General features: G+C 39.8%; 1 protein-coding gene across 1 annotated transcript in view; it reads left to right on the top strand.

Annotated features, from left to right (window-relative positions):
- The first annotated feature begins 777 nt into the window (after positions 1 to 777).
- The window catches only part of tpcn2 (two pore segment channel 2), a 41731-nt gene continuing 27595 nt past the window's right edge, over positions 778 to 14913 (top strand). Inside the window, exons 1-4 of the mRNA XM_037697661.1 lie at positions 778 to 831; positions 10941 to 10996; positions 11602 to 11678; positions 14032 to 14209. Of these exons, the coding sequence (XP_037553589.1) occupies positions 804 to 831; positions 10941 to 10996; positions 11602 to 11678; positions 14032 to 14209 (339 nt within the window). The 5' untranslated portion in view covers positions 778 to 803. The remainder of the gene's footprint in view (positions 832 to 10940; positions 10997 to 11601; positions 11679 to 14031; positions 14210 to 14913) is intronic.

The raw sequence follows: 14913 nt of genomic DNA, 5'->3' as shown, positions 1-14913 counted from the left end.
AGTTACAACTAGACTAAACCCAGCTTTATCCTCTGATCCAGGGTTAGTTAATTCTACTTTTATGAAGCAAGCCCCAGACTGAAGAAAAGAGTGAAGAGAGCATGTCCATCTTTAAACAGGGCTGGGGACCTCCATGTTCAACTACCACCTTGTTACAGCGCTGTTATAGTGTCACTCCGCCTTCTGTGAATAGCAAGTGGCCATCAGGGCACTAACGATCAATTGTTAGGCTGATGGTCCTCCTGTCACCAGCAGACTGGCTGATCCATGTGAGAAGGTGCTGAGTTTGTTGCAGCGCCTCAACATTTCAACAAGAAGACTCCGTCCAGAGGACCTGACTCCATCTTGTTGCATGTTTCTCCCTGGATTACTGAGCTCGCGTCAAGCCACAGATTATTTTCTGCGTAGGGTTTGTCTGGAGTGAACTTCCTGCTTTGCAGAGACTTTCCAGTCAGCATGTTTGGGCTCCTCTACAGCACCTCCTGCAGGAGGTGACTTGTTGTCTGTAAAGTGATCCTTGAGCACAGGGAGGGAGGAGCAGCTCGGTGACTTCCTAATGAAACATGTTCTCCAGCAGGCTGCTCACTCGAGCCTCGTCCTGTTTTCACGCTCACAGAACAGGCTGAGTTCAGAGAGAACCCCCCAGTACGAGACTACTTCCGCTTCCCCCGCCGAGGAGGAGCGGCCACGGAGCGAGTTTCATGGAAACGGACCGTCTGCTGGCCCGGAACGATGACCCAGACCAAGGGGACTTCTATGGCTCCGGGTCGGGCGCGAGGAACGGAGGAGGAGGTTCCAGGAGGATGTGCTCCGTCACCGAGAGGAGCTCAGGTGAGCGGACCGTGGGTCAGAGCTGACCTGGGAACAGTGGCAGGACAGGTGCTCGTGGTCACGTGACTTCAGAACATGTGGAGCAGGTCCCCTGAGGGACAGGTCCCCTGAGCCCTGAGGGACAGGTCCCCTGAGCCCTGAGGGACAGGTCCCCTGAGCCCTGAGGGACAGGTCCCCTGAGGGACAGGTCCCCTGAGCCCTGAGGGACAGGTCCCCTGAGGGACAGGTCCCCTGAGGGACAGGTCCCCTGAGGGACAGGTCCCCTGAGCCCTGAGGGACAGGTCCCCTGAGGGACAGGTCCCCTGAGCCCTGAGGGACAGGTCCCCTGCCAGTAACCAACCAGGAACACATAGTATGTACATATGGATGTATATATTGTGTATTTGTACTATGTTACATGGTAAAAACAATGCAGCTGATGTTTAACACATAAGCCTCGGAGCTAAAGGCTCATTTTCAGACCAGGTGCCTGTTTTTTTGTTTTTGTTTGTTTTTATAAAATAAAAAAAATAGATAAGCCATTAACAAAAGTAGGACTTGCACATGAGCAAGCACCAAAGTTCATCCAAGACAGGATAAAAAAAAACACACGGAGGAGGAAACAATAGGAACAATTTTCAATTGATGTTTATATTTGTTGAATTTGTTTTTGGTTTCTTTTTTCATCTGAGAGTTAAAAACTAAACCAGGTGACCTTTTTATTGTTGTGGACGAACAGTTCTAAATCTGAGGAGCTCTGAACAAGCAGGAAGAGCAGATTTTTATCTGCTTTAGTTGGAGCTGCTGACTTTTCAAATCGTTTTGCTCAACACCTTTGGTGAAAGACTAAACACATTTGAAAGTCAATTTCATTAAAGAAAACCTATTGATCTAAAATGTTTGAAGCCAATTTCAACGTCACGGGTTTAAAGAGTTGCTTGGACTCAATAAAATAGTGGGACTTTATATCATGCAGGTACAACTAGATGTCCTTTCATGGTAAACATGGAATTACAAAACACATTTTCTACACGGCATGATATGAATCTCAAATTTAAGATGATCATCCAAGCAAGACCCTGACATTTCAGTTTTATGTTTCTACTCTTGATATTTTTCTTTCATTGGTAAAAACATTAAAATATTACATGTGTTGTTTCTGATTGTAAAACACATAAAAACTGTTGTCTGTGAGTTCATAGAGGATCGTCATTACAGTTCAATTACCGTATTTTCCGGACTATAAGTCGCTCCGGATTATAGGTCACATCAGTCAAAAAATGCCTCACGAAGAGGAAAAAAACAATATATAAGTCACTACGGAGTAAAAGTCGCATTTAGTTAGAAGTGTATTCCACAAAGTGCAAGAACAGACATTTAATCTGAAATTAGGGCTGCACGATATTATCGGCACGGTATCGGTATCGACTGATATTAGCGTTAAAGTTCAATATCGGACATTCCATTAAAATAACTTGCAGATATAAAAGACGCTGTTTTTTCCTGCAGCGGCAGCACAACGTGATGACGTCACATGCGCCTACCTGATCTCACGGCGGAGAGGAAAATTCAAAATGTCGGTGGTGTGGAAGTTTTATTTTTCGTTGGTGAGGATGTCGAATTCCCAAGATTTATGGACTAAGTTGAGCCTCACTACATCGTCCCCAGTCAGAGATATTTTTCCGACGTAACTTCACTCGAGGTACAAACCGTCATTTTCGACGTCATTGAGAAGCTAATAGCCGATAGCACGACTTGTTGGGTGAGTTTTACCACAAACATGTGGACGTCATGTTAGCCCCGTTAGCATGATTAGTCTTACGACACAATGGATAGACAAAAACTTTGAACTTAAAAAGTCTGTCCTTCATGCACAGGAGTGCAGAGGATCCCACTCTGCAACTATAGGAACCTGGAACAAACCTCCACAAGTGAGACAGCATCGCAGGTGGCTAATGCTAATAAATAACATTTAACACTTTTCATTTAATATAAGTTAAAGTGCTCTGCATATCATATGGCTGTTACTGAATATATGCCATCAGCTGTTACAGCTGTTGCACAATTTTTGTAGCAAATAAGTCTAAATAAGAGGGTTATGTTCTGACAAAGGAACGTATATAAAATATCGGTTATCGGCCAAATAAGTTTTAACATATCAGCATATCGGATATCAGCCAAAAATCCAATATCGTGCATCCTTATCTGAAATAACAGTAACACACAGAACATACCTGGGATCCTGAACAGGCTTAATTAACGTAACAAGCCAACAAGTCCGACAAGCAAATTACCGGTAAATTCACCATCTCATTCCACATCACTGAATCCATTGAATTCTTCATCCTTGGTGTCGCTTCTGAACAACTCCACCTTTCGGGGGCATTTTTCTTGTGTTAAGTTTTTCTCAGTTGTTTCTAAGTGAATGTTTGTGGGGGGGGGGGGGGGGGGTGTTAGCGGTAGAGGAACAACATATAGTTGTCAAAAGCCTAGAGGGCCCTCTCGTGGCTGCAAATGGTAATGTTTACTTTTTGGTTCATGTCAGTATGAATGAACATTTAAAGCATCGGTCAAAAATTGCGTTGTGAATAGTGGAAAAAAACGTAAATAAGTTGCTTCGGACTATAAGTCGCAGAACTGGCCAAACTATGAAAATAAGTGCAACTTATAGTCTGGAAACTACAGTAAATAATATTGCTGTTAGTGTGAGTTGAAGATTAACTAATTATATTACCATATTAAGGGTTTATGAGAACGGACCGTTCTTTTGGAAACTGAGCTGGAAGATTAATTTAATCTCAGAAAGATAAAAAAAAAAGAAGCAAAACAATAAAAATCATTTCAAATGTTTTCGGTCCAAACATTTGACGTTTCAGTCACTTACCTCACAGCTGCTATCTTTTCCTGCTTGTGAGCTTTCTCTCGTGTTATAAAATCGTTAAACTCGCTGAGATTAGCTTTGAGAAAACACCTTGAATAACCTTGAGAAGAATTTGAATCCACTACTTTTCTTATGTAATTACCAATTCCTTTGGTGTGTTCTCAGTAGAAAACAGAGCTCCATGTAGTGTTACGTGTGCTGAGGATGAAGTGTTTTCATTGTATTTTTAACCAGAAGCTTCTTAATCCTAACTGACATGTACTACAGGCAAACTTTCATCATGTTTGTGTCTTTGTCCATTTGTCCAGCTTCTTTACCTGCTTTATTCCCAGCAGGCATTGGGTGAGAGGCAGGGTACACATGGACCGGTTCCCAGTCCATCACAGGGACACAGAGAGACAAACGAGACAAACAACATGCATAATAACAATGTAGAGTTGCCAGATATTCATGTTTTTAAACGGTGAAAGGAAAACAGAAGAAAATAATCTGGAGTTTGTAAGTAGTTCAACCAAACTATTATTTAATGTACCAAAGAGTACATTTCTTCCAGGTTTTGGTGTTTGCTCTCAACAACCAAATCATTTGAACACATCCGAGGGCTTTTATACTTCATGTTGCAGCCACACACACACACCACAGGTTCACAAAGTGTTTGTACGTTTGGAATGTTAAAAAGTAATATGTCATATATTAGTTGTCAGTCAGCCAACTTAGCTGCTTTCCTTGTACTTTTATGTACAGTGTCTCTGAGCAAGACACCTAATCCCTAATTGCATCCTGGGTGCTTACATAGCCGCCCACTGCTCCACCTGAGTGTATGGGTTAAATGCAGAACCATTTTTGCCATTGTATGGAAACATACAATGACAACAATACATGGTACTTACACAGTACTTACACAGTCAAGAATCCAATAAATGAACACAATTACCACATTATTTTCACAGATAATTTGAGTTTCCATTAGTCCATTTGAACGATGCACACTGAAGCGCCTCACAGATTTAACCTCAATGTGAGGGAAAGATCATGGGTCTATATCCATGAATGATGAATGAAATCATGAATGACAAGAAATACCCTGAGGTGGCGTGTTGTTCGTCAGTGTAGTTTATTAATACACGGAATTCCTGCAGGTTCTTGATGGTTTGCGTTGCAACATTTCTGTTAGAGTGGCATTTCCCTTCATGACACTCTTTAAAGCTAATTCAATTCAATTTGTCCAGTTTTCAGACTGGGCTTAAGACTTTCCTTTTTGATAAATCCTATAATTAGGGTTGGCTTGTTAAGCTGTCTTAAGCTTCGACTACTGGAGGACAAATTGACCTCATTTCCTTAAATGATTTGTTAAAATTGAAAAGTTTTCATTTGATACTATTTCTATTAACATGTGATTCTTGACCTGCCATTGTGTATCTGTTCCTCTCAAACCCATCCGGTTGAAGCAGATGGCTTGTCTTGAGCCTGGTTCTGCTAAAAGTTTCTACCTCAGGGAGTTTTTCCTTTCCACTGTCGCCTTCATGCTCGTTCAAGATGAGAGTGTGTGATGGAGTTAAACTCAAAGCAGTCTGCTCCTCAGATTAATAATGTTAAATTATTATTTTTATATATGAATGTTTCTGTTCAGTGCCCTGAGATGACTTCTGTTGTGACTTTGCGCTATATAAATAAACTGAATTGAATTATATTAATTTGTGTGATCTAATACCAAACCCAACATTGTGAGATGCAATCTGCAGCGACTTAATTCAAATTCAAAAATACTTTAATAATCCCAGAGGGAAATTATTTGTTGTTGTAACTCGTTATCGTCATTTCATTAAGAGATGTTGTAGATGCTGATGGCTGTAGGCAGGAAGGATCTCTTGTAAAGATCCATCCCACAGTGGATCCTAAGAAACTGGCTGCAGATGCCGTCCGATCCGTCCACCCAGACTCAGCTTAAACAGCTCCAACAATAATTTATTGACTCATGATTATTGTTTTTATTTATTCTGTTTTGTAATGATTTGGTATTTTTAGTCAAGTCCTCCTATTTGATGTGTCAGCACCCACAATGAGGTCAACTAGGGCAGCTGTGGCTGAATGGTTAGAGCAGTCATCCTGCAATGCAAGAGTTGGGGGTTTGAATCCACTAGCAGTCACCTGCTGAAATGTCCCTGGGCAAGACACTGAACCCTTCATTGCCTCTGCTGTGTGTCCCATCGATGTATGAATGTGATCTTAAGCTCTGATTAGTCTTTGTAGAGATCCAGTAGAGTGATATATTAATGGGTAAATGAGGGCACAGATTGTGTTGTAAAGAACTTTGAGTGTCTTGATAAGATAGAAAGGTGATATATAAGTACAGTCCAGTTGCCATTTAACTATGAAATCATGAATGACAAGAGATATCCCGAGGTGACGTGTTGTTCGTCAGTGTAGTTTATTAATACACTGAATTCCTGCAGGTTCTTGATGGTTTGCGTTGCAACATTTCTGTAAGAGTGGCATTTCCCTTCATGACACTCTTTAAAGCTAACAGAAGTAAAGCATCAGTAACGTGTCATGTGACAACATTTAGACTGAAATGTTTTACTTTTTTAGTTGTTGTTTTTTGACATTTATTTTTAGTTAGTTGTTTTTTATGTTGTTTTCCACTGTGTTGTATGATTGGTATATGAATCACTCTGGGCATGTAACAATGTAAATGAGCGACTTTGACAAAAACAAGAAAAAATAAGTACATTTGTTAATCGGGAATGTTACAGGAGGATATATAATCCAAGGATGAGAGGTATACCAAAGCAGCCAGCAGTCCAAAGGCCAATTAGTCACCACTTTACATGTATGTTGCATGTCTGATAGAGTAAACCCAGAACAGACCCTAATCTGCACAACTCCACACATGAACACCCCAGCTGAGATCTAAACCACGTCTCCAGTGATGCTCGTATCTCACTGGGCTGAGGCTGCTTGTGACCAGTTGGAGACACAGGTTTGTGAGAAATGACTCACTTTAACTTGGAATCACACTGAATTTGTAACATGACACAGTTGTGACTTACAGTATGCACAGTAACTATGAATACGTTGTAACATATTCACGTTGGTGTATTTGCGTTTAAAACATGCAAAATATTGTGGAAGTGCAAATGAAATACACATGCATCATTTTATTTGTTCACTTTAATATACTGTAAAGTAGAAACCCCTTCAAGAAACAGTTCTCTTGTTTGCATTGCAGAGCCACTACTGGGAGTCTGCAGTAAATGTTTAACAGCTTTAGTGTCTACTTTACAGCAGTGTTAAAATACAAGTGTCTTGACAGATCAGCAGCACTGGGAGCAACAGTCTTGATCACACCTTTGCTCTGAATAGGCATGGACATGTGTGGTTGAGCGGGTGGGGGTGAGGGAGGAGTGTGAGACGTGCAGCTCATAATCGCTCTCAGGTGCAGTGTGTGTTTCAACAGCAGTGTTGCCCAGAGGCGCCTCCGCCACCACGGCACATCCTGCTGCGACGCACTGAGCCAAAGCACCGCGTGTGTTTGTGAATCATTGTGTAACTTTTAAATGGGAAGATTTGCATTAAAAATCACAACTTAATTTCTTTGTTCTGTTTGTGCCACTCTGCTTTACACTGCTGGTTCTTGTTCCGACAAACAAAGTTGTTGTTTTTATTAGAGCCCCAACCGATATGGAAAGGTTGGATATTGTCGATACTGATATTGGGAGGGGAAGGCTAATGTCGTGATAACCGATATAATGACGGAAAAATTTTGAGCTTTGTCCACCCCCAAGATTGATTTGTGTCCATCCTAGGAAATGTCTGTGCTTAGGGGCCATGCGGTGCTTGTTTATTTAGCACAGCTGTGTTAGCAACCATGAAGCTAAGCAAATCAGATGCGCTCTACGTAGTCCCACAGTAGGTTTACAAGTGGTGCACTGGTCATAAAATCAGTCTTCCTAATGTGTGTTCACATTTTCTGTCCTCCACTATTCACCATAAAGTTATCAAATGTGTTACATAAATATAAATTAAACAAAGAAATGCCCTGTTGATTGTTTAAGCAGTCGGTTGCTATGGTGAAGAGTCTAATTAGTATTGACAACAGCTGAGGTTTTTTTTTCTTTGTAGAGAAGTAAACATTTCAGACAAACAATAATTTCATTGAGGACGACAAAGATAACATTACTAACACCGATATATTTTACTCTACGTTAGATTTATTGTTCTGGCTAAAGTTTTACAAAGCATGCCTATGCTAGGCTATCTAAACATTAGCTTGTTGATTGAGAGGCACAAAGCTAATGACAAGTGGGTTGGAAGATTGAAGAGAATTTATTTTTGTTGATTTTTTTTATTCTATTTTACAGATCAGTTCCAATAAACTTACCATGCTCTGTTCAGCAAAATACGGTACACAGTATTGCTCGCTGCTTCTCAAGTGTGCTGCACGACAATGACTTGAAAGTAGTCTGAATGCGCCCTCTGCTGGATACATTGTACAATTACACCATTTGCAAGTAAGGACACGGCTGGATCCCAGCATTTTAGTGGTAAAAATGATGTGTTTATTTTGGTGCATAATGGGCCAATTATCACTGATACATGTCCCCAAATGCCTATATCAGCCTAAAATATCGGCCCTACTGATAGATTGGTTGGGGCTCTTGTTTTTATGCACTTTCAGTTTTATTTGTTATTGACCTTGTGCACCAAAAGTCCTGTTTTCTTTTGTTTTGATTCTCCTTGACGAGAGGAACAATTTTAGAGGATTTGTGATTGATTACAACAGAGAATACTAATCCAGCGGTACACACAGTGCACCGTGCACAGTGCATTGGTATTGAGAGGACCAAAGCCACATATGCAAAGAGGATCCAGGGTCAGTTCACCTCACAAGACCCACAGAGCATGTGGAGGGGCATGAAGTGTATAACAGATTATAAAGGCTGCGGTGCACATTGCCCTAGAGACCCATCACTGCTTGATGCCCTCGACAAATTATACGCATGCTTTGAAGACCCGAACAGACCACCCAGCATGAGACTAACCTCACCACCAGAAGAAGAGTTTCTCAGCATGACCTCAGCAGAAGTAAAGGAGTACTATCAGGCAGATTAATCCTCACAAAACAACTGGCCCAGACAACATCCCCAGGAAGGTGCTGAAAGAATTTGCCGATCATCTCTGCGAGGTGCTGGTCGACATCTTTATCTCCTCCCTCATCCTGGCAAAAGTTCCCACCTGCCTGAAGACTGCCATCATCATCCCAGTTCCAAAGAGCTCTACAGTGACTGGTCTGAATGACTATCAGCCAGTAGCCCTCACCTCGGTAGTTGCTAAATGCTTCAAAATACTGGTCATGACCCACATCAAAACAACCATCAACATCAACGAGGACCCTCATCAGTATGCATACCACGAGAATCAATCAACAGAGGATACCATCTCCTCTGTGGTGCACACTGCTCTCACCCAGAATAATCACTGTGGAAAAATCACTTCATGTTGCTGCTGATCTGTTTCATGTTGCTGCTGATCTGTTTCATGTTGCTGCTGATCTGTTTCATGTTGCTGCTAATCTGTTTCATGTTGCTGCTAATCTGTTTCATGTTGCTGCTGATCTGATTCATGTTGCTGCTGATCTGTTTCATGTTGCTGCTGATCTGTTTCATGTTGCTGCTGATCTGTTTCATGTTGCTGCTAATCTGTTTCATGTTGCTGCTGATCAGATTCATGTTGCTGCTGATCTGATTCATGTTGCTGCTAATCTGTTTCATGTTGCTGCTGATCTGATTCATGTTGCTGCTGATCTGTTTCATGTTGCTGTGTTCATTCGTACTCATCTGCTCACACAGACTCATGTTCGTGCTACTGTTCAGCGTAGATTTTGTACTTAGTGCTTAGTGTATTTTTATGAACGTTTTTCTTAGATCTTATTACTGTTTTTCTTTTACATTTTAATACTTTTGTTTGATTTAACTCGGACCCTGCGTACACCACATGTGGTGTGAATAACAAATAAAGAAACCGACTTTGACACAGTTACAAAAGGGGCCAAAATTAAAAACTTGTTTCAAGCCACAGGCCTATTTCAGTTGCTATATTAACTCAAGTCCATTACCCGCTATCTTTTTATAGTTGCATGTTCACCAACAGGAATTTAATTTGTCCCATTCGACGTTCTCTTTTTCTCTTTCCACGTCAAAATCGATGATTACTGAAAAATCCAACCTTTTTTCTGGCTTCAAAGTTAGTCAAATGTCATGAGAAATCTGCACCAAATGAAGTGTGCTCATTTTTTTAAAAGCAAAATAAGAAGTAATACAAATACAAATATTTTACATTTAAAATATCATCTTGGGAGGCCAGATAAAATGTCAATAAGAGCCAGATTTGGCCCATGGGTCAAATCACGGGCCACCCATGTGCTCTAAATTGTATTCCTACACACAGAAATATGATCTTCTGACCTCTTCCAACATATTTTTCTTTCTTTTATTTTAGCTTCCAACGGTTAGAGACTTGGAAACAATGAGATTTATCTAAATTTAAAACAGATTTTCTCCATATTTCATGCTTTTATTTTAATGTGTAGACTTCACCCTGCTTAATCATGCTTGGAAAATCTTAGCTCCAGATCATAAAATTAGACTCAACCTGGACAAATGTATCCTTGTCTGCATGTCAGGGCTGGTGACAGGAGTTCATTTTAAAGCTTTTAGTTGTTTTTGCTCATACTAAGGACTGAGCGATGATAATGTGCATCCCTGGTATTCTTTCAATTTCTCCACGGTTGGGAATCATTTTTCTTGCTATTTATCACCACGTACAAGCTCCATTATAAAAAGACTGACTAATCAAGCATGTCAGAATAAATCCCTCAGATAACCCAAACAACAAACAGACTGCAGCTCTGTATGTCAAGGCAGACAGACAGGTATTTTTGCTGTCTTGTGACTTACCTACAGGAAACACTTTATTTTGCATCACCACATAGAATGCTGGTAAAAACTTAACTGTTGCTTCAAACCTTTTCTATTCTTCTACAGGTACATTGGTATGGGGAATTGTAGTTTTTCTTGGCTTGATTTAAAAAACAGCAAAAAGTTTACTCTGTCAACCAGTTTGCCAAACTCCCGTACAGTCCGTGAGTTCCACCGGTACATTTGTCAGCAAGGTGTTGCTCTGAGCATCATGGGAAATATGTGCAATAATTCATCCTGTCGTGAACCAGCCTGTCTCTCTTGTCTCACAGATGACGCTGGTCTCTACATTCAACAAGCCGTTGTATTCATTGAGGATGCCGTCCACGTGAGTGCAGAGAATATTAGCTTACTGTTCTTTCATTAATCGGAAATGTTCGATAAATACATGCACAGCTGTCTTATAGTAACGAGCGCAGCGTAAATGTTTGAAGAGGATTTTACCTCAGTGAACTTTATTGCCCACTGCCAAAAATAAAATCAAAGCAAAAATAGTGTTTTTTATTTTTTTGCTGGTGTGTGTCTGTTAGCAAAAGTTCTCATGATCCAATGGATGGATTTTAATGAAACTCACAGAAAGTAATTACTGGATATACTGTACGTCAACAAACTATGTTTTAGTGTCAGTCCATTACAAGATGGCTGCCACAGCTAATCAACATCAGCAAACAAAAATGGCTGTAACACTGTCTTATTCACAGATCGATTATAGAAATGTTGGTATGGTAGTGTCTGAGAGTTATCCCTAACACATACTCTAAGTGCTGACAGACCACGTTTGATTGTTATTTTTTTACTTTGCCATACAATACACTTCACTAGTTACATTCTCTTATTGCTGCCATGTACATTTTTGTATTTGTGGTTTTTCCACTCATTTTGGTATAGTTTTTAATATTCAACATTGTATTGACAAAGCCTGCCTGTCCACAGTACCGGTCCATCAACCACCGGGTGGACGCCCGGTCTCTCCACCTGTATCGATGGTACTACTCCAGGATATGTCAGTGGTACGTATCAGCTGCTTAAGATTTGGGATTTATGGGATACTTTACATTTTTATGAATTTTAGTATTTACCAAGGTGAGGTTTAAGTGTGTTTGAACAAAATGCTTTACTTGTTACAAAATAAATATTAAAAAAAAAAAAGAATGAAACTGCTTTTAATTAGACCATAGGACAGATTTGTTTTGAGAATGTTTCACAGAACTTTTCTGTTTTTTTTTCCAATTTGTGGAAAAATTAATGAATCTGACGACCATTTATTTATTTATTAACTTTTACTAAAGCTGTAAATATTTGCAGGTGTTGTGGAAGGCAACAGAAGAAGTTAAGAGCTGTATTTGGGGAGTGGTGGCGCAGAGGTTAGAAGATGGGCCTGTGATCGGAAAGTCGCAGGTTCAACTCCCGGTACCGTCAACATTAAAAAAAATGTGGGTGGAAAAGGTGAAACACCCACACCCCTCTCCACCCTCATTCAGCCCATTCTGGGCCCCTGAGCAAGGCCCTTAACCCCCACCATCTGCTCCCTAAACAGGTCTCTCTTGAAATGAGTTCTCGTGGCTCAATGAGACTACCTGGATAAATAAAGGCTAAATTAATTTTTTTTAGAAAGAGATGTATTTAGTGATTGTAATGAATTAAAGTATATTCTAAGCAGATTACGCTTCACATAAACACGCTGCAGGTTTGTCCAACCTTCAGACAGCGATTATGTCCACAATGATGTTAGTTCAGTATTAGTTTCCTAACGTACACATTTTCCTAAACTCACAATATAAACATTGTCTGTTTGTAGTTATCTCACATTTGTTCAGACAACACTGACAAATCATTGAACTGACCCCTAAACTCAAGGGATGAGCCCATAGATAACAGAAAACTTTAGCAAAGTATCTATTTTAAATTCAAACTTACAAAGATACAATTTATATTTATAATATGTATATATATATATATATATATAAAATATGTATATATATATATATATATATATATATATAGATATATATATAGATATGTATATATGTATATATAGTTGTTTTTTTTTTTTTTTCCTTTTCATTGACCCTTTATTTATCCAGGTAGTCACATTGAGCCACGAGAACTCATTTTCAAGAGAGGAGCAGATGGTGGTTAAGTGTCTTGCTCATGGGCCCAGAGTGGGGCGAATGAGGGTGGGGGCAGGTGTGGGTGCTTCACCTACCCCACCCACATTTTTTTGATGTTGTCGGTACCGGGGCTTGAACCGGCGATTTTCCGATCACAGGCCCACCTTCTCTAACCTCTGCGCCACCACTCCCCTATATAATATAAATATATATAATATTATTATTAATTATATAAAGTGCCAAGTCACAACAGAAGTTGTCTCAGGGCACTGAACAAAAACATTCACATACATTATACGTGGCAGTTGGTGCAGTTATCTACACCACGAACAGATTCAGGAAAACCTTCATCCATCAAGACATCAGACTGTTCTACTCCTCCCCGTACAAGAAAAAGAGAGCCGTGTAAATCTGCTGCATGCTGAACACATATGTATGTATGTACACTTACATGTACATATCCATATATATATATGCATCTATGTGTATGTATATATACATGCAGTATATAGGTTAATCATGAATGTAGTACTCCTACCTTGTGCATGTGCATATTGTCTTTTTCCAAATTAATGTATTGTGCTTCTTTTTTGATTATTTCATGTTTTTTTCCTGTATACTGTAGTTTGAACATGCTACTGGATGCCTCAAATTTAATCCTGGGATTAATAATGTCTGTCTGTCTGTCATCCCATTACTTTTGGTGAATCTTTAAAAAACACAGTTGGATGGTATAAAGTAGGATTTTAGCACAAAAATATTGACGTGACTTGTTAGCCAAACCCCTGACATACAGCAGCTAATCAGCATCTCTCAAGTCCCGCACTGGATGGATTATTATTATTACGGTATAATATATATTTTTAATTTCTTAAAAAAATGATTTTCAAACACAGTTTATTTGCTGGAGCTAGTTCTTTTAGGCTTGAAACTTCTAATGACCTCCTCTTATTCACCTCCAGATTTTTTTAAAGACTTTCTTGGTTGATTTGGGGTTTTCATCCATTTCCTCTCTGGGTTCCAACTTGTTGATACAAAACTTCACTTATTGCTCAAAATAAATGGGACAGACAGAAAGACCGGCCTCGTAGACAGAATATGTTATCATTCCTCAAATGTTTGGGGGAAAAGGCTTTGTGTTGTAGCTTTTTCATCAAGCGTGTTCATGTTTAGCTCCAAGGAGACGGTTTCATTAAGAAACAAAAGACTGGAGAGATTTATCCATTCACTCCTCCGTCTCTCTCTGCTCCAGGTGCTTGGGGGTCATCATTGCAGTTGTGTTATTGCTAGCATTTGTGGAGCGTCCGTCCTCCCTGTCCATCTCTTCAGACCCCCGCCACAGATCTGTAGCCTGGGAGCCTCCCTGTGGCTTCACCGAGAGTATTGAGATAATCTGCCTCATCCTCTTCACGCTGGATCTCGCTGTCAAGGTAAACACAAGTAACAAAGTCCATGCTTAATAATCCAGGTATAAAATCCTTCGAAACGTTTCAGCACAAAAAAAGAAACTGTCCAGATGACCTGACTGAGAAATGTTGGGTAAACACAAGTAATATGAAAATCATGTTTAAAATGTCAAAAAGACTTTAGTCAGATAACCTTTTCATAGTCACTGTTGTATTATCAGTAAGTAAAAGGTCTTGGACTTTGAAAATGACCAAATGTTCAGTGATCCAAGTCTTGTTTTTAGGGTAATGGACACCATTAAATTCTTTTATACAGAAGTATAAAACCAGTATAAAACCAGAATAAATACCAGATCTCAAGCTAGAGGCGACCGTGTTGTAGCGAGACGGAGAACAGAAATTGGGTGAAAGTTGACGTCAATTAGAGGAACTCATTTATGAACTAAACTATCTGGATATGTCAGACTAAAAAAATAAAAATAATAATTTGTCTTAAAGAAAATCTGTCATGTACACATTTATGAAATATGTCACTTTGAACTGTGTAACTGACAGAGTGATGTTTGTGTGGTTGGTTTGATGGATTGTTTTACTGGTCGTATTTGTTTGGTGCACTTGCTGTATAACTCCAACAAAGTTCAGTCCGGCTATCTGGACGGATTCCTTTTTTTGTTGAGACGTTTTGTCCTTCATCCAAAGGACTTCATCAGTCCGAGGAGCCACAACAA

This window comes from Nematolebias whitei, chromosome 2, assembly GCF_014905685.2.
Source record: "Nematolebias whitei isolate Nwh7 chromosome 2, NemWhi1, whole genome shotgun sequence".
Classification (NCBI taxonomy): domain Eukaryota; kingdom Metazoa; phylum Chordata; class Actinopteri; order Cyprinodontiformes; family Rivulidae; genus Nematolebias; species Nematolebias whitei.
Note: the sequence above shows the minus strand (reverse complement) of the source record. Positions and strands in the feature narration are given on the sequence as shown.